Source organism: Vidua macroura, chromosome 13, assembly GCF_024509145.1.
Source record: "Vidua macroura isolate BioBank_ID:100142 chromosome 13, ASM2450914v1, whole genome shotgun sequence".
NCBI lineage: Eukaryota > Metazoa > Chordata > Aves > Passeriformes > Viduidae > Vidua > Vidua macroura.
Window position 1 is genome coordinate 19,709,894 of NC_071583.1, and position 22,651 is coordinate 19,732,544.

Sequence of the window (22,651 nt, forward strand, 5' to 3'; positions counted from 1 at the left end):
AGGAAGGGGAACAGAACCATTTCCTGGCATATAAAGTGGCTGTTTTCTGCCAAGCAGAACTCTGCCTTCCCACTGCACTGCCCAGTGCTGCCCCTGCACTCTCAGATCCTGCCTTGAACTCCAGCACTTCCAGGGCTCAGCCAATTTGACACAGCATGCTTCCTGCAGAGCAGACAGCTTTGATAACACATTTTAAAGGCTCAAAAAGGAGAAAATGCCACTTATGGCACTTTCTCTTCTCCTTCCTGGGGACACCAGCCCTGTTTCCCTGGCAAGGACTCTCAGGAACTGGTTTTTAAGGACCACTGCCAGGTTGGAACTTCACTCATCTCAGACACATCTGTGGAGTAATCTCAGTGTAAGTCCACACCTGCTTGAGCAAACCAGCCCTCAGATATTTCAATACCTTCTTGGATTTGGCTTTCTCAGAAGCCTAAGGAAATTAAATCCTTCAGGAGTGTGGCAGCTTTGCCCTCCTCCGGTGTTTGTCTCGTGAAGCAGGAGATGCTTGGCCTAATTCCACTTTTATACCAATCCATCCCACATCTCATTTGCACAAGCTCGCAGCAGTGCTTGAAAAACTCCATCAAAGACAAAGACATGCAGTGTTTCACGTATTAATTTGTGTGTTAAAGTAGAAGACAAAACCCTTCTTGCCTCATGGCCTGACTGAGAGCAAGTGAAGTTTTTGCCACATTAGCAATTAACTACTCATGTCCAAAAGGAGCAGCGAGTCCTCTCCAGCGTCCCTCAGTGCATTTCCACCTCACAACCCCAACTACAGGCACAGCTACCTCATCGAGCTCACTTTTGTGATGATACAGTGTTTTTAAAGATCAATGCATGTCAAGTAACCAGGACTGCATTAAGTAATCCATCAGCTCTCCCAAGGGTTCCTCAGTGAGCAGCTCCCTCCTTGCAGGAGAGCTCAGCCCAGCCAGGACTGGAAGGGGATGATCTGGAACAGTTAAATCAGCATTTCCAGACCCCATGAGCTCCTCCAAACCTGACAGAAGACCACCCAAGTGGTCTCCGACCTTGGCCTTGGCATAAACCCACAGTTTGTGTGCAGAATGTCTACATGGACAGGAATATTTTGCTGTAAATTCAAGTTCACTGCACACGTCTGAACAGCTCTGCAAAAAGCAGGAGGTAGAGTAGGTCCACCTGGACAGGTAAAAACCAGCAAACAAGGGAGACATTTGCCAAGGGCAACACTGATTCTCTTCTATTCCCAGAAAGAAAAGGGAAATTCAGCAGACAGCAGCCTGTGAATGAACCTGGAAATTGCATCTCCATCAGAAAGAAAATTACTTCTAAGCTTATTTCTTAGCTATAGTGCAGATTTAGGTGTTGGCCACATTTTTTACTGTTATATGCTGTGGAAAGAGTCCTGCAAACCATATTAGAAGTGTTTACCCAGGTTTTATTGCTTAAAAATATGACTTAAACAAAGGCAACAGAGAAGATTGAAAGGTTATTGAAGACATCTGAGTCTTGAGTATTAGTTTGCTTACACAATTTCTGGCATACTTTCATTTTCTTAATCTTATTGGAAGTACAGTAAACACATTTCAGGTAACAGCTTTTCCTATAGAATTACAGCTGTTCCTTCACTTCAAAAAATAGGAGCTTTAGATAAAATTTAAAGCATTATTATTAGCATTCTTGTATTCATAATGAAAGTGATAATATTAAGATTTAAAGTTTTCCTTCTACTGTTTACTAGCTGTTCCACATGACTAATAACTTTTATTTTCTACACAAAGTACAGCAACTTTGGGGCTCTTCATGCACCATTCTCAGCTTCAGTATCATGTTTTCTTGAAAAGAAAAATAAAATAAATGGTGCTAACCCCCCTCCAAACACATCAATATTCCCACCACGTGAAAATTAAAGAAAAAAGAACTTTTTGAGACAGATTAGGAATCTTAATGAGTGGAAATAAAAATATGTTATTCATCCAGCTCTGTAAGGAATTGTCTAAAGCATCAAAACCATCCCACCCTCTAACGCCAGGACATCCCACCCAGATCATTCCCAAATCCCAGCCCGCCTCCCATGGCTACAACAGCAATTCCTTCCACTTTGCAGAAAATGGGACAAAGCAGGGGGAAAGGGCTGCTACAGCCCTTGTACAAAATGACACCAAAAAGCCACTTCGCATATTCCAGCATCAGTTTCCCCCCATCTACTCAGCATTTCAAAGTGGGAACGGCTCTGTCGTGACGTTTTCAGATTGCACTTTTCAAAGCAGCAGATCTGTGTTTCTACAAGCAGGAGCTTGCACTGAGCCAGGCCCTTCCCAAGGTATAAATACATTTCCCCCTCCCAAATCCAGTTATGTAACAGGACACCAACCAGCAGCATCATCATTATCGACTTAACAGGGATCTCTGGGATTCTGAGATGGGAATTAATTATTCACAAACAAGTCCTTGTTAACTAAAGCCATTATTACCCACTTACACTAGAGAGCTGGGGTTTAATAAGCAGTGTAAGCAATGCAAATGGAAAATGACTCAGAGATAGCTCAACTCTGCTTCCAGAGCCAGCCCAGCTCCTGGCAGGACACACATTAAGTGAGGTTTTCCCAAACCCACTCCACTAAGGGCTGCAAAGGCACTTCCACAACAAGGATTTCTCACTCAATGGAAAATCAGAACGAACTCTCTGCATTAAAATAATCTACAAAAACCTCAAATGCACCTCTGTGCCCTGAGCAACCTGGTCTAGGGAAGGAGTCCCTGCCCATGGCAGAGGGGTTGCAAGGAGATGAGCTTTGATCCCAAACCAGTCTGGGATTACAACTCAGAAAACAGTTCCTCAGCAAGAAATGCTTATTTAATGATTTCTGAATGTAAGTGCTTAATATTCATTCCAGATCTCCAAAATCTCACAACTGCCAGCTTCAAAATTTGTTGTTATTAATTAGCAACTATCACACAAGAGCCAGGGAAATAGGAGCAGATTCCAGTGCTGGATAACCCCCTTTCCAAGGCATTGTTTCATTATTCATCAGAAGGTGCTGAGGAACATGGGCTGTGATATTTGATCAAGCAGCAAGCTTCTAAAAATATTTTCAGCTCTATTTATTGGGAACTTGCTTCTATTTTTTTTTTTTTTTTATAAACCACTGCATGGCAAAGTGCAACACAAGCTTGCAGCCAGTGTCATAAACATGCCAAGGAGGAAGAAAAAGCTCAGAGCAATCATTCATGTGACTGAAATCCCACAACCTTTAATAGGGAATGAACTCTTTATCCAAACACATTCCCTAGGAAAAGAAGAAAGTGAGATTCCCTGTCCTGCCCCATCTGTGCCCACCACAACCCTCACCGATGTTGTCCCTTCCCACGGCTCATCCCCAGCAAAAGAATGGAATTACGGAATGTAGGACCACGGGATGTCCTGGGAAGGACCCACAAGGATCACTGAGTCCAGCTCCTGGCCCTGCACAGCCCACCCCAAGAAGCCCAGCACAAATTAGGACATTGGATCAACACCAGGATAAACTTCAGCCACGGCTTCCTCCCAGCAGGTCAATTCAGGCACTCCCTGGGCCGAGCCTGTGTGCAAGCAGCACCCTGAAACGGGCTGGCAAGGGGAAAGGCACTGCACCCATCTCTGGAGGTGTTTTAATCGAATGAGGGGCCTGAGGAGTCACCCCTGGGTGTTTTGTAACAGCCAGTTAGGGAGGGCACAGGAGAAACTGATCCCCCAGCAAAGTCAGCGCTGGAGGCGCGGGGAAGAGGCGGAAGAGGGGTGGAGGAGTTGCACCTCCAGCCTTAAGTAAAACCAGAAGGAAATCAGGCAGTGATGGGGACAGATCTGTGACCTGCCAGCAGCTCTTACAGACCCCTGGGACAGGTTTCTGAAATCCTCAAAGCAGTACTGACACAGTAACTTGAGCCATGTCAGAGAAGAAGGGCTTGCATCATACTCCAGCTTATTTCTCAAAACAAACAGAAAGCCCAGCACAATTCTGGTGATAAATCATTCTGCTGTACCTCCAAAGCACCTCTGCTTCCCCAAAAACCACCCACAGTCACCCAAGGAAAAGTGAGAGTGAGCAGCCAGGGGTGCTTTTAACACAGCTAGACGTGACAAAACCTGATTGACAAGAACAAGCTGGGCTCCTACCCCAGCACAGGTGCTGGGTATTTCTAATAATAAACCATCACAAAAATCAGAGACCATGTCAAACACAGAGAAGAGCAGTCAGGGCAGGTTTTCAGCCAGCACATCCAGATGATCCCTCATAACTAATCACAGGAACAGGGACTGAAAAGGGACAATGAGCTTCTAGCCAAGGTACAGCAAGGGGGAAGAGGCATATTATAAAATGCTATTACAACTCAGCAATAAACAGACATTAATTTATTATTTAATAACATAAAGAACATATTTTACATCTATATGTTAAGTATCTCTAACCCAGCTAAAGCTGTACACTCCTAGGCATTCATATGATGATCCTAAGGATTTGTTTTTGAAGAGATGTTCTTAGGCACCTACAAATCCCTTTGTTTTTAGGCTAATGTCTTGGCTGCAGATACCCAGAGCTGCTTGCAAGTGGCCTCCACAGACATTTGGAAGTTGGTACATTTTAACCTAATGTTTACATCTAATGAGAAATAGGGAGAATAAGACACTTCAAAGAAATAAATTCTGGCTTGGTTTTTAGCCAGTTTCTGAAGTTGTTTCTAAGCCAATTTAAAGCACGTGAAGTGGCAGTGAATGATTTTTTGCTGCACAGTGCCTTTTTAAGAGTGAGAAACATCCATTATGAAACTATAAAAAGCAGCAAGAGCAAACTCTACTGTGTTTATCTTATCACTTGACATATCAAAATACCCACTTAGAATCAGCATAACAGACAAAAGTGTCCACAAAAGCAGGATTCTGCTCTGTGTTAGGAACACTTGCCCTTATTTCAATGGCAAGTTTCACCATCACTCTTAATTGTGTGCCCTTTTTGAGTATTTGTGGCACTGCAGTCCTTCCTTCCTGCAATGAGAAGAAAGGTGAGATGTGAATAGGATTTAAATAATTTCAGTAAATATTTGGCAATGGGCTCTGCTCCTGATGCATTCAGCATCATCACTTCACACCACAGCTCCTCGGGGAGTGTTTGGTCAGGAGTGACCAGGGACACACTTTGGAAGGGAATTCCTAATGAGCAACTGCATTCCAGCATTCACATCCATCTGCTTTCATTAACCTTACAAAGGAGATGATTTATTCATCATAAAGATATTAAAATGCACTAAGCCTTCCCTTGTCTTGAGGTATTTGTCATTGTTTTGTACAGAAAATGGCACTTAGGAGGCTGTTTGAAGTCACAGTCACTTCTTTTTAATTATAGTTTACAGTTAATTGGCTCCTAGGGGAGAGACTCAAAGGGACTGTGGCTGAACCAGGGCTCTGAGAGGGCACAGGTCCCATCCCAACAAGTGGCAGGTGAAATCCCACTTCCCCTCAGCCCCTCCCTTGCGCCTGGCTACCTCCAGCACCTCCTGCCCCGAGCTGGGTCACAGCCCCCGGGGCTGCTCACACAGCCCCCCTGTCCTCAGGAATCCCAGGACAAAATCCCTACTTAATATCAGGCAAGGTTAGTTAAAACCAGCTCACCAAAACTTTGAATCACAGAGTGGTTTGGGTTGGGAGGGACCTTAAAAATTATTTTCTTCCACATGCGGGGACACCTTCCACTGTCCCAGGTGCTCCCAGCCCTGTCCAACCTGGCCTTGGGCACTGCCAGGGATCCAGGGGCAGCCACAGCTGCTCTGGGCACTCTGTGCCAGGGCCTCCCCACCCTCCCAGGGAAGAATTTCTTCCCAATATCCCATGTAAGTCGCTCCTCTTTCCATTTAAAGCCACCCCCCCTTGTCCTCACCATATTCTGTGGTCCTCAATGGGACTGAGCTGATGTGGAAGTTACCTGAGGTCATCAGGTTATCAATAGCCATCAATGCCAAGTTTATAATTTCCTGCCAATTTGCTTTTTTCTGAACATTTTCCCATCTTGCCACCATGGACACCCTGCACTATTTCATGCTCTACTTATCCCTCTAAGTATAGGCATCTTTCATTATCACAGATATTGAGGTAACAGAATGCTGATATTCTGTGCTATCTTCTTCCCAAATACTAGCCCAGTAAAATGCCTCTTCTGGAGACAGAGCTTAAAAATCCTGTTCATTTAATGTGCACACACACAGAAAATCAGTGCTCACCTTTTCTTCCTAATTTAAGGTATTTTCTGTTTTGTCCAATCAGTTTTTCTGCTTACCACAGCTTCAGTTTAATCACTTGGTTAAATTATTGATCAATCAGCTGAATCACAGATATTTTACAGCACAGGACCCTCCAAGAGGATATTCCCAGTACTCCAGGGCAGAGCAAATCTTCAAGTGATTCCTTAATAGCTTCTTGGATTCAGCTGTGAGTTCAGGGACAGAGAAGAAATAAATTGGAAAGAATATTGGAATTCTTGCCCCGTTGCTGCTCTGGTGGAGCTGTGGAACAGCTTATCCCTCCGTGCCTTTCACACTGCTCTGCCACCTCTTTTTTGTCCCCAGTTTGCAATCTCACTCTCTAAAACCTACCAACACCCAGAGGATATGGAAAAGTGTTTTGAGATTACTGGCAATTCTGTGGCTTTGAAGCAATTACACTTGGTAATTGGAGAGAGGAAAGGCTACAAACACCTGCTTTAAAATCACTGTCCTAAAAATCAGCTCCACTCTCCTCTCACAGCCAGCTCATCCTAATTTGCCCAAAGCAACAAGGAGCTTCAAGATACTTTGGGTCTGATAGCAAGAGACTATCCCAACCATGGTGCTAAAGCTTTTTTCCTAATTCAAAAAACCCAGAAGCCAACCACAAATGAATCCAGAAACAAGAAGCACAAGTCTGTCCTAACAGATCTCCAGGAAGAATCTTCCCCTGACACTGTGCTCCCACCTCCAGGGAGCTGCAGGAAGAAAAAGCTCCAAAAACCTGGTATTTCCAGCTGTTATGGACTCCCTGGGTTAATAGTGCTGCTTTTCTGCCCTTCTTGGTGGTACATGCCATTTTTAATCCAGACCCATCCACATGAATCACCCTACAACCCCAAGCAGGTCATTCCAACTCCATTGCTGGCACCCCAAGCTCTTCCTTAAGCTTTTCACAATAATAAAGACACAGAAAACATTTTCTTGGGCTGTTTTTTTTTTTTTTCACTCTTTCCATTTCTACAACTTTTAGAATCAATACTTTCTCTCAAGGAGAACAGCTGTTAAAATTGAGTGTTGAGCTCACCATCTGTGAGGTGGTTCTCCTGAACAGAATTTCTGAGCGTTTGGCTGATGGTTCCTGCCAGTGCTGTTCACATTTGCAAGTGCTTGCATGCAAGACAAAGTGAACAAAGCCCAACAGAAAAACCATTCTGTTTTCAATAGAAATTACTGAGTAAGGTGGTACAACAAGACTTCAAGGAAATATTCTAAATCTAGAAACCTAAAAATATCTCTCTGCTCTAAAAAGGCTCGACCATTCAAACCCTTCTGCTTTCGTTTCCTGGTGTTCCAAAAAGCAAATCCACATCATCCACTTCACACCATCTCTCAACACCCCTATTTCCATCTGGATTTTTGCCAGCAGTTCATCTAAGCCTCACTTAAGTGCACATGAAGTTTTAATGTGAAAGGTGCTGCATGTGCACAGCAACTGAAGGGTAAGAGCTCTACGACTCCATTTTTTAAATGAGCATAAATGACAAGCTTCTGTTTCCTAATGAGAATTATTTACAGCTGCATGGGATCCATGTGGCTTGGCCAGATGTTTGACCTTCATCAGACAGGCAGGAGTTCATTTGCTTTTCTAATGTTACAGGAAACAAAGATGCTCCAGCCAGAGATCCCACACCACTTGGGGAATTTATGGAAGGAAGGATGAGTTTAATTGAAAATAGCCCATGGGGGTCAGTGCTGACTGTCCACTGCTTAGTTCTTACATTTAAGAGGAAATTTCCTGCCCATCACACTTTGCACTACTCTTAGGAGAAAGGAGGACAAAGCAAGAGCTCAGGGTTTATATGGCAGGAGACAGAAATTAAAACTCCTCTTTTGCAGATCTGGTTAAGGGCACTTATTTTCTACTTGCATAATTTTATTCCCTAATATTGCCCACTTGTAGCTGGCACTGAGAGCAGACAAGTTTCTGGAATCACATTGTCCTTTCTGAATAAAGAACCAGTAATTAATTTACAGTCTTATTGTACCTTTCCACCCTCCTTCTATTGTTAATTATCCGCTGCCTAATAGCCTCCTACAGCCTTTCAAGGAGTAGGTATCAATTTTGCCACTGGCTAAGTGCAAAGAAAAATTAAGAAATAATCAGTTTTATGAGTCCCATCTAATCCTACACCTTTAGGATTGACCTATTCTGGCTGAGAAACAGCACCAGGATGTTTGGCCTCCAACTGATAATTAAAAAGCTCATTACTGAGCTCCATTAAAGACCTCCATAAAAGCCTGAGCCTGGGAGTGGCTGAGGTGAGGGGGGACTCAGAGGCCAACTGCCCCTGGAGTTTGTGTGGGAGCACTTCCTTATTTAATTTTGTAAAAGGTCCCACCCAACCCTACAAGATGGGCTGTGGGATTTGGGAGGTTATTTCAGGTTGTAGTTTTAATGGTCTAATGTAAATTAGAACTTGGGTCACTCTTGGAGGGCATAAGGTAAAGGAGGACTCATTGAGCACGGTCTGAGAAGTGTTCAGGACTCAGCAGCACTGAAGCTGAAACACATCTGGGAAATCTCTGCACTCAAACACTGCCATCCAGGAGGCTGAAGGTCAGAAGGCAATCCTGCTCCTCCTACATTAGGTCTGTAAGTGTCTGTCAACAACCTCTCCAAAATATAGACACAGTGAGGTGAAGAGTAACCCTTGAGCTTTTCCTCTGGCTTGTCCAGCCTTGCTAGCACACGTTGACACTGCTTCTACTACAAAATAAATTCAAATAAAAAGAAAAATATATTAAAGCTTCCACTCTTTTTGCCTACACAGTTCCACTAACAAACACAAACATATGTCTGCATCTGCTGTGGAGCTGAGACAGGAAATTAGAATATTCTTTTCGGTGTGATTAAGATACATGGAGTAATATGTACTTAAATGCCTTAAGAATTCTCAAAAACATCTTTAAATACTTAAGTCATTACCTATATTTAACACTGACATAAAACAGGACTGCTTCTCACTAGGACTTAAGTCAACTATTTCTTATGAATCTGAACTTGAAAAAGTGACTTCCTTGACTTACAAATGAAGGTGAATCTCCAAAAGAGATTGGTTTAGACTATGAGGGGAGCTCTATGAGCTCTATTTGTGTTGCCAGTTTGAAGTGCTCTTTGCCTGGTTCCTCTTCAGCACCCCAAAGCAATCCATGCACAATTCCACTCCCCTGCAATGTGCACACCCCTCAGTGATGACACCTTTTTCCAGATACTCCTCTGTGCTTCTCCAAGGTCTGTCAGCCAGGCAGTGAAATGCTTCTGGTATCTAAATCCAGCAGTGCCAACTAACTCACAATTAAATTATCTGTGGCAGTGCAGCACATTTTAGAGCTATGGGATTACCAATTCCATTGCAGTGCACAGCCACAGCTCTTCAAAGACAAAGGCTTATTTACAACAGATGAAGTGCACAACCAAAGCAAGGCTCCAGCACCCGCCTGTCATTTCCTGGCTGCTCTTCAGTCCTCTGTGGCTGTGCCTCAAAGGCTGCTGTCCCCTTGGCAGGGGCACACGTTGGGCAGGAGGCGATTTACCAGCAGCTCCTTTCAAAGCAGCTCCTTTCAAAACTAACGGCAGCAGAGATAGATAATGACAAAAAATCAAGAGCTGTAACAGCCCAGGCAAGCCAGGCTTATCTCAGTACACTCTGAGCACATAATAAATGACAATGGGTGAGCTGCAACGCTCATCTTCATTGCAGAGTGGAAACTTCCCTCAATTTATGCATCAAAGCGGAAGGGTTATGAGAAGGCCAGCAGCTGAAATGAATTCTTGCTGGATTTCTGATATTTGCTTGAGCACAAAGGGATGTTTTTTACCCAAAAAAGAATAGTGGTAAGTCATCCTAATTCATGCACAATGGGTTTGCAGGATCCAGAAAGGAAGGATGTGATGGATTGGAGTTCAAGGTTCATTTTAACAAGCAATATGCTCCAATCTTTAAATTTCTAAACTTTTAAACATCAAATTTACTTTGTATAATAAACAGAAATAAGTGAAGAAACTGAAAGCCTGAGAATACCCAGAGATCATTTGCTAACTGTGCTCTTGGAACACTTCAAAACATGGCTCTTGAGTATGGGATTCATCATTAGTGCACCATACACAAGGCAGGTCAAATAAAATTTGACTAGGAGCAAGTCAGTTCCTGCTTATCTTCTACAGACTTGTTATATGGTAAATGTAGATAGTATTTGGTGCAGCTCTATTAATTTTAGCTCCAATCTCTATTTTTGTGTACGGATACTGCTTCTTGAATTAAAATTCAGAGGAAGAAATCTTATTCCCCTGCTACAGTTAATTATTATAAATAAATTACAGGGGTATCCCAAGTAATGTGTTTGATTTAATCAACAAAAAGTTAATGAGGCCAAATTGATGCAGGAGTTAGGCAAGACTAAGCTGACAGGGATTTAAAGATCTGTTCAGCTCATGAGACTGCAGGATCAATATGGGATTTGAGCAGTGAGGGAGTGTCTCCATTATGGAGACAAGGGAAAGGCTTCACTTTCTGCTCCTCTCCTCCTGAGAAGACAGGTCAGGATGGGGCAAAGCAAGGAGGCACTAAAGGTGCAGCTTCCACTCAGGAGGTTTTACTAAAGAACTCACAGCTTACAGCCTTCACTGAGCTTTAATAACCAGGAATCTCCAGCAAAGCCTTTTGTTCATCTTTGAGAAGGGGCAAAATCTACAGCTCCACTTAAAAACCCAGCAACGACAACATCAGCATTATTTGAAATCAATACAATATTTGGCTGCTACAGTCACAAATACAAATGAAGCTTTAGTCTTGACTCCAAGTATTTATAATGCATTTTGTGGTAATCTGAAATTTTCTTTTTGTTTTTATGTTTTTAATAACTGTTCTCAGCTTCCCCAACACACAGTTTGCTCACTTCATCTTCCATTTATTGACATTTGCACTTCCTGGAACAGTTCCAAAAGCATCATTAAAACAGCTCAGATAAGGAACCAAATACCTGAATCACAGTTAATTCCTAATCCAAGGACCATTCTTGAGCTACGTGGAGGCATAAAACTACGTAAGATACAGATTAGGAAAACAAAAAATAAACAAGGGCCTTGAAAGTTATCAGATTATTTTCGCAGATCTATTTTTTTACTGCATATTTTCCTGTTGGATGGAATTAATCTAACCATGACCACCTACATAAAGCAATGAGAGCAGGAAGAAAAACTGGGGAAATTCTGCCTTTTAAGTTGTTGGTGTGCAGAACACTACAGCAAAATTGCTTTAGCTTCAAGTCCTATCTAGAAATGTCTCATACATGAATTCTTTTCAAAGAAATAAATTATGTGCAAGGAAGCAGAGACTTTTTTTCCACCAGTGCATAGAGGCAACTCCTCAACAGAAGTGCCTCTCTCCTACTCATGATCCCAGCAGTTTGCACATGGATTTCCAATAGCTGGTGCAGACTGTTTTCAATGTTCTGCAGAGAAAATTATGCTGGTTAATTCTGTTCCTGAAGTCAGGGCTCTGTGAATAACACTGCATCTCCATTACAAATAAATACATAAATAGAATTGCTACTTTAAACCCATAAGAGAGCTTCAGACTATACCCTGTCCCCCTCTGGAACTCTGCCACAGTGGGGATGGAGTTGGACTATGAGAGCCTTGTGGGTCCCTTCCAGCTCAGGATATTCTGCGATCCCAAGTGGTTCTGTTGGATTTGCTGTGTCCCAGTTCTGTTTTGCAGGACTGAGACCCCTCAGGCAGCTGCAGGCGGCTGAAGGAAGGCAGAAATGCACATTTCTCCTGCCCACAGCACAAAGCAGGGGAAAAGCCCTCCAAGAACATTACAGAGCACACAGGAAGTACAAAACACCCCACATTTCCCCTTTCTTTATACTCCCATTCCCACCCCAAGATTCACCTAGCTTTTTCTGTGAATTCTAATAGAAAAGAACAAAAGCAACCCAAAGAGAATGGCAAAATAATGAAGGGAACTCAAAATACTTTCTATATTCCAAAGAGCAATCCTCTGGCACTGCAAGCCCTCGGCTCCCCAAATTGAGCTGTGCACACATGTTGCTCATTAAACAGCCTTATCTCACAGATAACCAGAGCAGCCCCTCCAAGAGCTGGGGATAGAAATGAGCTGCACTGAATTAATGTGAAACCACTCACAAAGCTTTGTCCTTCTGAGATTGCAAATTCAACAACTGCCGGCCTGGCGAGAGAATTCTGTGGAGCACAATCAGCGCTCAGATCCATAAATTACAGCTGTCGGTTTCCACTGGAAATAACTGTGGGCAAAACACTCGCCTGTACTGCTTTACCCACCTGGATGGCATCCAACATTCAGCCAGACTTGATTCTACTTTTTAGTAGAAAAAGCAGAATTGCAGCAATTCAGAAGTCAAACTATAAATACAATGCACGGCCTGATGCAAAAACTTCATCTGCTTGCAAACAGACACCTACCTGTGTTTACACAACTCCTGCCAAAGAAACCCAGCATCCCTTTTTCCTCTAATTCACCCATTCACAATGCTCTTGGACTTCCTTGAGGATTGAGTCTAAGGCTGCGGTATTGAGGAGGGAAAACAGATGGAGTTCGTGCGGGACATTTTTGTACAAAACATTGGTGGTGTTGTAGCTGTGATAGAATCATTTGCAGTGATGAAACATCATGATGGGCCTGAAGATTCTCAATAAGAAATCCAGAAAAATGAAAATCCACATAAACACAGAATTATGGGCACCTTTTGAACACCATCAAACCACAAACACATCCCTCCTGCTCACCAGCACGTGCAGCTTAAGCTCCACAGGTAAGACACTGGGACTGAAATAAAGAAATCTGGTGGCTCTATGTTTCATACGATTTTTGGGGGGGCAAAAAAGGATTTTTTTAACATCACAAATGTATCATCACTGTTAAAGATGACATAGAAGCAGTTCTGACAATTTGATGAATGCATTACTGTCCTTTCATTCTGAAATTCAGATTAAATCTTCATTTGAAAGCTACAGGAAGCTCCACAGCCATCTCAACTACCAGAAGCTGTTTCCATATGTTTTATTTCTGTTAGCAGCAATAAAACTAATTTAAACTAACATCAGGAGACTCATCAGATTCCACTCCACTGGAGAGGGTCAGCCTGACATTTATGTAAAAATCTATTGGAAGAAAATTTGGGAGGTTTTAAAATTACTAACAAGTGATGATTTTGCACCTTTTAAGGACCGGTGATAAAACTGTAGCAGAGTCATTACAGAATGATTAAGACCAGCCAGAAAAGGCCATTTTTACATATAGACACTGAGTCATTTAGATGGCACAGCAATACACTCCAACTTGAAAATTAGCTTTACAAGTCTCTCTGTGTTTAATTGTACTTTGCAGGTTCTCAGGGAGGAGGCTGAGTCACACAGTTCAAGCAGATTTTCCCGGAGTAAAACAAAACAAAGAGTTCCTTAAACTTTGCTTCCTGCTGGACTTCATCTGCTGCTGCCTCCCTGCAGTTTGTCAGGGTCCGTTTCACAGCCAATCCTCCCACTCCACCCAGCACAGAATGAGGCTGATGCTCCACAATTCTCTCCTGTTCTAAAGTAAATTAGACAATTACTTTTCCACTTCATCTGATGTGCACCTTTACAAGGAATCAGCCTTCCTGTGTAATCCTCAACAGACACAACTCCACATATTTCCTCCATCTACTACAAACTGCGAAAAATCACAATTTCCTTTTAGTTCAGCTAAATAACTTAGCTGATGTTTTCCCCATAATTAGTACTTCAGCTGCCCTTTTGTCTTTCTTCTTATTTTTAAATTCAACTTCAGCCTTTTCACTCTTTCTGGGCCTATTTCATAGCTCCTCCTAGGACACCACACCTTTTTGGCAACAGCCTTGGCACCTCTCAGCTCAGGAGCCATGAAAGCCTCTCCTTTCATGCAGTTTTGCTACAGCTGCCTTCATTTTGTACTTGGTTTCTCCTTTAAAAGCACACAACTAGGAAGGAGCAAGTGGAAAGAAACAAAAACCTAAAGGTGCTGTTTCTGGGCAGGTTTCAGAGGTTTGCTCACCAGAGCTGCTCCCTGAACCCCTCTGCACCTCAGACTGCTCAAATCCTCCCCTCTGGTGATTTTTAAACACACAAGGCCTGTGCAGAGGGAAAAGGAACATCTGCTGCTAAACCTTGAGACAATCCCTGCAAACTTTGACAGGTTATACTGCACAGCCATCTTCATCGTGGCTGTCACCTCATACCACTAAATATCAAAATGCCTTGTAAAACAAATTGCATTTTCTCCTGGAAACATGTGAACAAAGACAGCTAATTAAAGCATCTCGTCACACTGACAGCTCCACACTGTGTGTGCATTCCACCTCAGAATGCAAAGTGTTCAAAGAAATCTCCCCATTTTAACAGATTTAACAAATACCTCGGCTTGGAAATTAAGTGGCATTCCCCAAAGGGAAACCAGAGTGAGTTTATTACAGTACAACTGTATTATAAGCAGAAAGAATTTTAAGGGCTTGTACAACAGGATAATTCATGACTTTTTGTCACAATGAGAAAGCCAAATTAAAGAAATAAAGTCAAGCTGATTTTTGGTTGTTTTAACATATTGTTTGGAATCATATTGCTTTGCTGTGTCAGCCTTGTCTCTGCACAGATTCTGTATTTTCTGCATTTCACAGCGCTATAAAACATCTTGTGGATGCAATTTCCTCGTTACAAGCAGCTATAAAGCTACTGAAAACAAATCCACCAGGGCAATATCCTTTGCAACTGAGCAACAGTGTAAAATTCCAGGGCATCACTTGTACTGGATATTCCATTCCAGGATGAAAAACACCAGCTATTCCAGACCAATCTCTGGGCCAGGAGCCTGACTGCACTCACTCAGCTGGGAGAGGCCAACATCTCTGGCTGCACCTCAGTTTATTTGGAGTGATCCTTTTACCTTCAGTGTCAATGGCTGAGACTCAATCAATCCTAACCAATACTTTCACTTACTGACCACAAACACAAGCCCTTCTAACTTCACTGCACCTGCTGTCCGTCCAGTTAACACCGAGACAGGACATTTTATCCCTGCCTTCCCACCTGCTCGTGGCCCCTTGCACCCCTTGATTTCATGGAACCATTGGGCTGGCCAGACAAATGGATTTTGGATTTGGATTTGCTGCTATTTTGCTGATGCCTCTGTGAGCAGGAACAATGATCTCTCCAGAGATGAAGCACTATTCCCAGACTGCCCTGATCATTTCATTTGAGATAATTACATTTCATCTTCATCTGCCAGAAAAAAAGGAAAAGCAGTAGGAAACAAATTAACCACAACATAAAGATGCTGCCCAAACATCAAGAGAGCTTAGGGAGCTTTTGCCCAAGACAAGACCACAGCTGACCAGGATGTTGTGCAGGCAGAAACACAAAAGCACAGTGACACTTCACTTCAGAGAAAATGCAGTTTAAGAGGGAGGATAGAGAATTTACACTGATTGCCTGCTACTGCATCAGTCTGGTTAAAATCAGACTGTCAGAGAAGCCTGGAGCTGTCTTGGAGCAGCTCAAGCTCACACTGAATAACAGAATTCATTCCCTGAACAGTCTCAAACCAAGATGGTACCAGCACCCAGGGCTCAGCCTGGCTGCCCCCAGGTCTCTGTAGGAACAGAGGGTGCTGATTCCCACCACCACAGCCCAGCCAGGTGGAATGTGCCCCATGTGGCATTGCCAGGTCCCAAAGGGGCACAAGCCTGAGCAGAGCCTTCCTCCCAGGTGGGAATGGCTCTGGCAAACACCTTCCACCAGTGCCTTGCCCTGTCAGTCCAACAGCCCCGACTGAAACACCCCAGTGCATGAAGGTGCCTGACAGGAGCCAGGGCTGGAGTTTGGTTTTCAGGCAGCACCAAACCAGAGCTTAAGCCAGAGGCTTTCAGCTGTCCCTGGGCACTGCCTAAACCCCCCAAACACACTCTGCAAGAGAGGAGCTCCACACACACACATCCATGGGAGCAGCCAAATCCCACAGGAGGCTCAGGGACACACAAGAGCGATCACTGAGGCTGAAACACAACCACAGTGCTGGAAATCCACACACCAGGGGCATTCCAGTTTGCAACAGCTGGCCAGCATTAGTCCTTCCACAGCTTGCCAGCACACTGGCAACTCTGCTGGGAGCTAAAAACCCAAGGAAAGAATGTAGTGATGCCCACAGGCAGCCTTGGGGTTAGATCCAGCTCAGTTGCTGTGCATTAGGCAGATTCCTGCCTCACCCTGCACAGCCTCGAGCTCGGGTCCACACCACACTGATCCTGAATTCTGCTGGAAGTCAAAAGCACCTCAGAGGATCCTTAATCCTTTCCTACAGACTTGTGGTTTTCTGATATCTGACTGTTCTGCAGCTCACCTGTTCTTCGGGATAGTCTGCACATCTCTGGGTTAGAACTGAATTTTAATGCTGCAAGGCAGGGAAGGTCCTGCCTTGGCTTTGGGGTTTTACAATAAATAAACACAATGCCTTAAGATGTAACGTCCTGACAGTCTCCAGAACACACCGCAGGGAACTGTGGTGAAGCCACAGTCAATATCATGAACCTTATTATCACTGATCAATAGTCACACTGCTGGAGAATCAAGGCATCTGCTTAATGGCAATGCTCTAATGAATATGGAACACTTTCAGATTCAAGGATGGAATTTTCACATCTCAGTCCTGTTGAGAGCACTTTTGTAAGCTCTACAAGCTTGACTCAGCCACGTGTGCAGAGAGGTAGGAACAAAAACCACCCCTGAGTGTAAAACACCAAGTGAGTGAGCTGGAAGTGAAGTATCAGACAGTAACATTAAATTCTGCACATTATCTGAACCTTCCAAGAGTAGAATGAGCATTGTAATAATGAGTCAATGAAGTCTCTCCCTGTCAGCTGGAAAAGAGGAGACTGCCAAGAAAGCCAAACAAGTCCATGGATGTTCCCTCAGCACAAATGCTGCCCCAAAATTGGCAGGCAGCTGGCACACAGGGCACAGGGCTGGCGAGCAGGAGCTTGGATTGGGGGCACCAGGAATTAACCACAAATCTTTTGTCATGATCCAAACTAATCCCTCACTCTCAAACCACACTGGGGATGGAATCATTCAGTAACTTCTCCAGGGGAGAAGAACCTTTACTCAAAACACCAATGGCATGCTAAGCACAACCAATAATGCCCACATTAAAAAAAATATCTATTTCCATATAATGCTTTTAAATAAACTATTTTCTTAGAACAAAGACATCAAGATGATGTACACATACCTGAGGCTTCTTGAGCTGTCACCTTCAGACCTGTAAAGTAATACACAAATACTTAGGACACAGTTATTTCCAGCATTTATCATCCAAAAGCCACATACCTTCTCCCTCTGTACTTCAGTGAGTGTCTCTAGGGCTTGTTGTACTTTTTCTGCTAATAAGACATTTAGAAAAGAAATCTACATCTACTTAGGCTTCAAGGAAATCTATTAGAAGTTAAAACCCAGCTAACAGCTGAAGTCAATAACTGCAATATTGAAACAGGTGACATCCTCTGAATCCTCAATAAAGATCTTCCTCAAACGTGCACAGAGATTTATTTTCCATCCTTACAAGCAGGAAGCAACACTCTGACACTATTCTAGAAGCAGATTATTTTATACATTTTAATTTTTTTCTTCATCTCTTCTTCACATTTTAGCTGAAAAGGTCACAGGCAAATAGGTGTGGAATCCAATACTCAGAACACTTTGTCAGACACTCAGAAAGGGGCCAAGGTTGGCAAATAAAGGTAATTTTAAATCCTTAAAACCTCATGCTTTTCTGAATTTCAGAAATGCCCAAAAAGGAGGGATAAGATGTAATAACTTACAGAGAGGCAGGTTAAAGGTGAGATATTTTCATCAATCAAACTTGGAACAAAGCCTCTCCTCTTTCCCCAGTATTTTTAAGCAAAGAAACTTAATTCAGGATTATTCCCACTGAAAAAGGATTTCATCTCCAAGAAGAAATGGGAACATAATATTCAAATTTCAGGACCAAACAAAAATCCAGAAGAAAACACAGAACCATTTGCCCAATTCCTTTCCTCCCTCACTCCCAAAGCTGCTTCCCCAAAGACAAGGGGAGTTCTTCAAGAACTAAAGGACAGGTAAAAACCAGTTGTTTAATAGACACAACAACTTCAAAGCAGCTTTCTCAACACAGAAGTCCCACGAAGCTGAGCTCAGCCCTGCACTCCCAGGAGTAATGAAACAATTAATGAATCCAGGCTTTGAGTGCCACCTTCCCACACTCAGCTCTCAGCAAATTCCATCTGGCAGAGCACACACCTTACGCTGGGAAAGATGTTCATGTAATTGCTTGTGCTTTCAAGTTCTCAAATACAGTAGACAACAATTAATGTCTTAATTTCCTGCCTTTCCTCTGGGCTGGAATAACAAACTCATCCAACAGGGAGAACGTCTCGCAGCGCTCAAAGCACGCCAGTGTCGCTGAGGGGCAGCAGGCACCCAGCCCGCCGTTCTGCAGCATCTCCTCTCCCTAGAGCCCAAGGACTATTTCCTGTGAGGTGAGGGTGATCTCCAGCTGATCACCTCCCAGCCCAGCCCAGCAAACAGGCACGGGGGGCCCACCACCCCTTCTTTATTTTCAGGTTTCCCAGAAAAGCTGGGAAATTTCACAGCTGCTAAAAGTGCACGTTCAAGGGTAAGATTTACTCGTGTAAATTCCGAAGAGTTGTTCAGAGCTGGTCAATTTTGCTCAGGGAATGAGTAATTGATGAGCAGGGTTGAATGAACACAGAGCTGAAAGAACCCACTGCTTGTAGTTTGAGGCAAAGCATTCGATTTTCTTTAAGCATTCTTTGAAAGACAGGGTTGGGGATTGATATTTAATGTTTCTGCTCACACAGAAAGCATGTGCTGGGCTCTGGGTTAGTTTTTTTTCCTTTTAACCCACACAAAAGCAATGATACTGGCACTGCTGAGACAAGGAGAAAGGTGAAAAGGCTTCTGGCAGTATCTTGCATTATTTATTTCAAGGTAGACCTTAAAGGAAAAAAAAAAAGCCCACAATATATAGAATATCTTCTGTGCTGTAGTACTTGGAACTGAACAGATTCCATTTAGATATCTGAGTTGTATCACTGATGAGATAAATGTCACGCAACGTTCTCCAAGATTTCTCCCTTCAGCCCGGGATGGTTTCCAAGATTTCATTTTGAGTAGAACTAAATATTGCAATATTACACTCCTATTGAAGTACAAGTTTGTCTTCTTCCTGACCCCAGGAATTTCATTCTCAGTAGGAAATACAGTGAAACACATCCTTTTTGAGATTGTTATACCCAAGAGAAGCAGAAATTATTTTCCTACCAGTAGTAATTACTGTAATTTCATTCCAAGCAGAGGCCAGGAGGAACAGGTACCATCATAACAAACCTTGAACCAAAAACCAAATGTAAGGAAAAACAAAAAACCCCAGCACTTCAGGTTTACAGAGGGCTGCAAACCAAAGTGATTATTAAAATCCTGAATGATTTTTGAGTTTAACTAAGTACTGCCATCACTGTCTGTCAGTCCATATCCAAAACATGGATATTTCAGAAACCAGCTCCACTCACGCTGCCAAAAGGATTTATCTTTGTCACCACTATCCTCCTATAAAAACCCCATGCAGGAGAACAGCAAGCCAACTATCTTGGCTTCCAGTTGCTGGCTTGGTTGGCAATTTTCCAATAAACCATCCTTGGTGGGAAGTGTCAGCTCCTAAAACTGGAAGCCATTTACAGGAATTCAATTTCAAAGAAAACACTGAGAAAAGCACAAGATGGAAAAGCCCTTCAGATTGGGAATGCGAGAGGTTCCAGGTCTCCTGTTCACTGAGGTGACAGCAGGACCTCAAAAACCCAGCAGCAGCAGCAGAGCTCCTTCAGTGGCTTTTCCTCATCCCAAAGATTTCTGCTCACGCCAGCAGGAAATGTTCAATTCTCATTATTCCCCCCAAGAGCCATAATAAACAAGCTGAAAGTCCTGTGGCATCTCATTTGTTGTTTACACCTAAAGCTGCACTTAGAAGGGGAACAGCACAAGGTAAAGCTGCTTCCAAAGGCAGCCCCAGGACCAGCTTTCCTCTTGCTCATTAAAGTAATCATTCCCCAAATTAAACACTGCTCAGAACCATCAAGGTGTGTGATATGGACTGAGATACACAACTACCCCTGCAGCAATTCCTAGCTGAGCAGATACTTTATTTGGGCAGTGAGTTATGGCAATGTCCTGTAAAAGTATATAGCAAGTATAGTTTTAACAGTTTTGAAACTCTGTTTGTCTAGGATTTATGTCTGGGGGTGCACAGTGTGGTACAAAACCAGCCAAAATTAGAAGTGAAATCTTTCTGTAAGAACCCACAAGTGGACAGGGCTTTAAATAGTTCACAGAGCCACACCTGACACTCAGATCTCACCTCCTTGGAGCTGTCACTTCCATCAGAATAAAAAGAACTGGGGAAAAGCCAAGGTTTCTAACAGCATCTCAAACATCCACTGAATAATCAGACTCCATCTGAAATGCATCTTCTCACAAGGCACAAGACCTGATGTTACTGTAGGAGACTCAGAGTACGCAGGAACCACGTATTACAGAGCATTCGAATTCCATTTTTTACAAAAGGAAAAGATTGAACTGAACCTTCACACAGCAATACAAGGATCAATGCATTTGATTAAGCCTTGCTTTGAGCACAGAACGTGCCTCAAAACCAAAACTGCACCCGGCACAGGTTGTTCTTCTGTAGTGTATGAAATCTTCCAGCATCTGTAATGCAGAGGAACAGATTACCTTCAAGGGAGAGAGCTCCAGAGAGAATTCACTGATGGCTACAGAAATGAGACTCCTTGTGTGAGGAGCAGGGAACACTGCGAGGCTCCTGCAGGTGAATGTTCGGAACAGCATTTCAAACCCAGGCAGATGTTGCCAGGAAACCTCCAACCCCATCTAAAGGCTATTGGAGCTTTCCAGGATTTTTATTTGAGCCTGCTGGGTGTGAATGATGTTCCGTGCCCCTGTGGGTCCCAGCAATGTGCAAAGCTCTGCCAAGGAAAGCAACACTCTCCTCCCAGGAGTCTGGGAAGAGCAGCCTCAGGAACGGCACAGAGTCAAGCTGGAATAAAACCTCCCAGTTCAGACACAGTCCTGCCCTTACACCCCTGCTTAAAGGGTCTGGATCAGCACCAGAGCACTGCCAGCAATGTATAAAGTGGAAAGTGAGTTGGAAGGGACTTTAAAGCCCATTTCCCCTGGGCAGGGACACCTCCCACCAGACCAGGCTGCTCCAAGGCTGTCCCACACAGCCCACATCCCACAGACACAGCCAGTGGAGATTCTCCTTCCCAAGAACTGGTGTGGCCAGCAAGGCTCTGTGTATTAGGTGGAGTCAAGAGATTCTACCGGGCTGAAGACTTGAAAAAAGTGGTAAAAAAAACCTAGTAAGAACTGCCCAGTCAGTAGCATTTTAACAAGGTGAGTTTTAGGATGAGAAAAACTATGAATTTCACCACTAATTAAGTCCCGTTGGCAAGATTCATCAACACAATTAAACAAACTCACCACAGCCTCCCACAAAATTCCAACTAAGCTATAATGGTACCAACCTCACACTAAGGTCCTAGGACTTTTGGTAACTTCCAAGACACAAAAATCCTGTATCTCTGATCACATTCCATGTTTTTAAACACTGGCTGGATGTCATGATGAATGTATCAAAAGCCTTCTGGTTCATTTGTCTCAATGTTTCACACACACAACCATAAATACATTCTGAGTGCAGAGAGCAGTTTAGATGTGATTTCCCACCACCAAGCTGAAAAAGAAGTTTCCATCAAGCCCCAAACAGTGAAAGATTTAAAAGTCACATCAGCAATACATACAAGCTAAATTTGGGCTGCTACTTGGACCATGATCTTGTGGCAGCTCGAGCATGAAAGGACAGCACCTCCCACATGAAATGGCATCATGCAGACGAGTTAATGTGAGCTAAACCTGTGAATCACCCGCTGCAAAATCCAAGGGCACTTATGTAAGAAGCATTTTCAGGCACCATTTTGAACAAAAGGCAGACGGGATGTGCCCAGCTCCTGCTGTGTGCTGCGGATAACCACCAGGCACTGCTGGAAGTGCTTCCCCCAAAACCAGACAATTCCCAGGTATGGCCCCAGGAGCACCCACATAGGGCAAGGAGCTCTGCTGGGCTGTGGAGGAGGGTGTGGCGTGAGCTCTGTGTTACAGCACAACACAAGACTGACGGCTTAAAAAGAATCTGTTTGCTAAATTGACTGGATTTTAGACCTACAACCACCAATTAACCATGTT

At 43.4% G+C, this 22,651-nt stretch overlaps 1 protein-coding gene across 7 annotated transcripts in view; it reads right to left on the reverse strand.

Annotated features, from left to right (window-relative positions):
• Positions 1-22,651, reverse strand: part of IQSEC1 (IQ motif and Sec7 domain ArfGEF 1) — a 278,419-nt gene that overhangs the window by 207,920 nt on the left and 47,848 nt on the right. For 6 of the 7 annotated variants that reach the window (XM_053989155.1, XM_053989154.1, XM_053989152.1 and 3 more), the window contains exon 2: positions 17,565-17,594. The exons of the other annotated variant lie outside the window; for it this stretch is intronic. In XM_053989155.1, the coding sequence (XP_053845130.1) occupies positions 17,565-17,594 (30 nt within the window). The remainder of the gene's footprint in view (positions 1-17,564; positions 17,595-22,651) is intronic. 7 annotated transcript variants of the gene reach the window in all.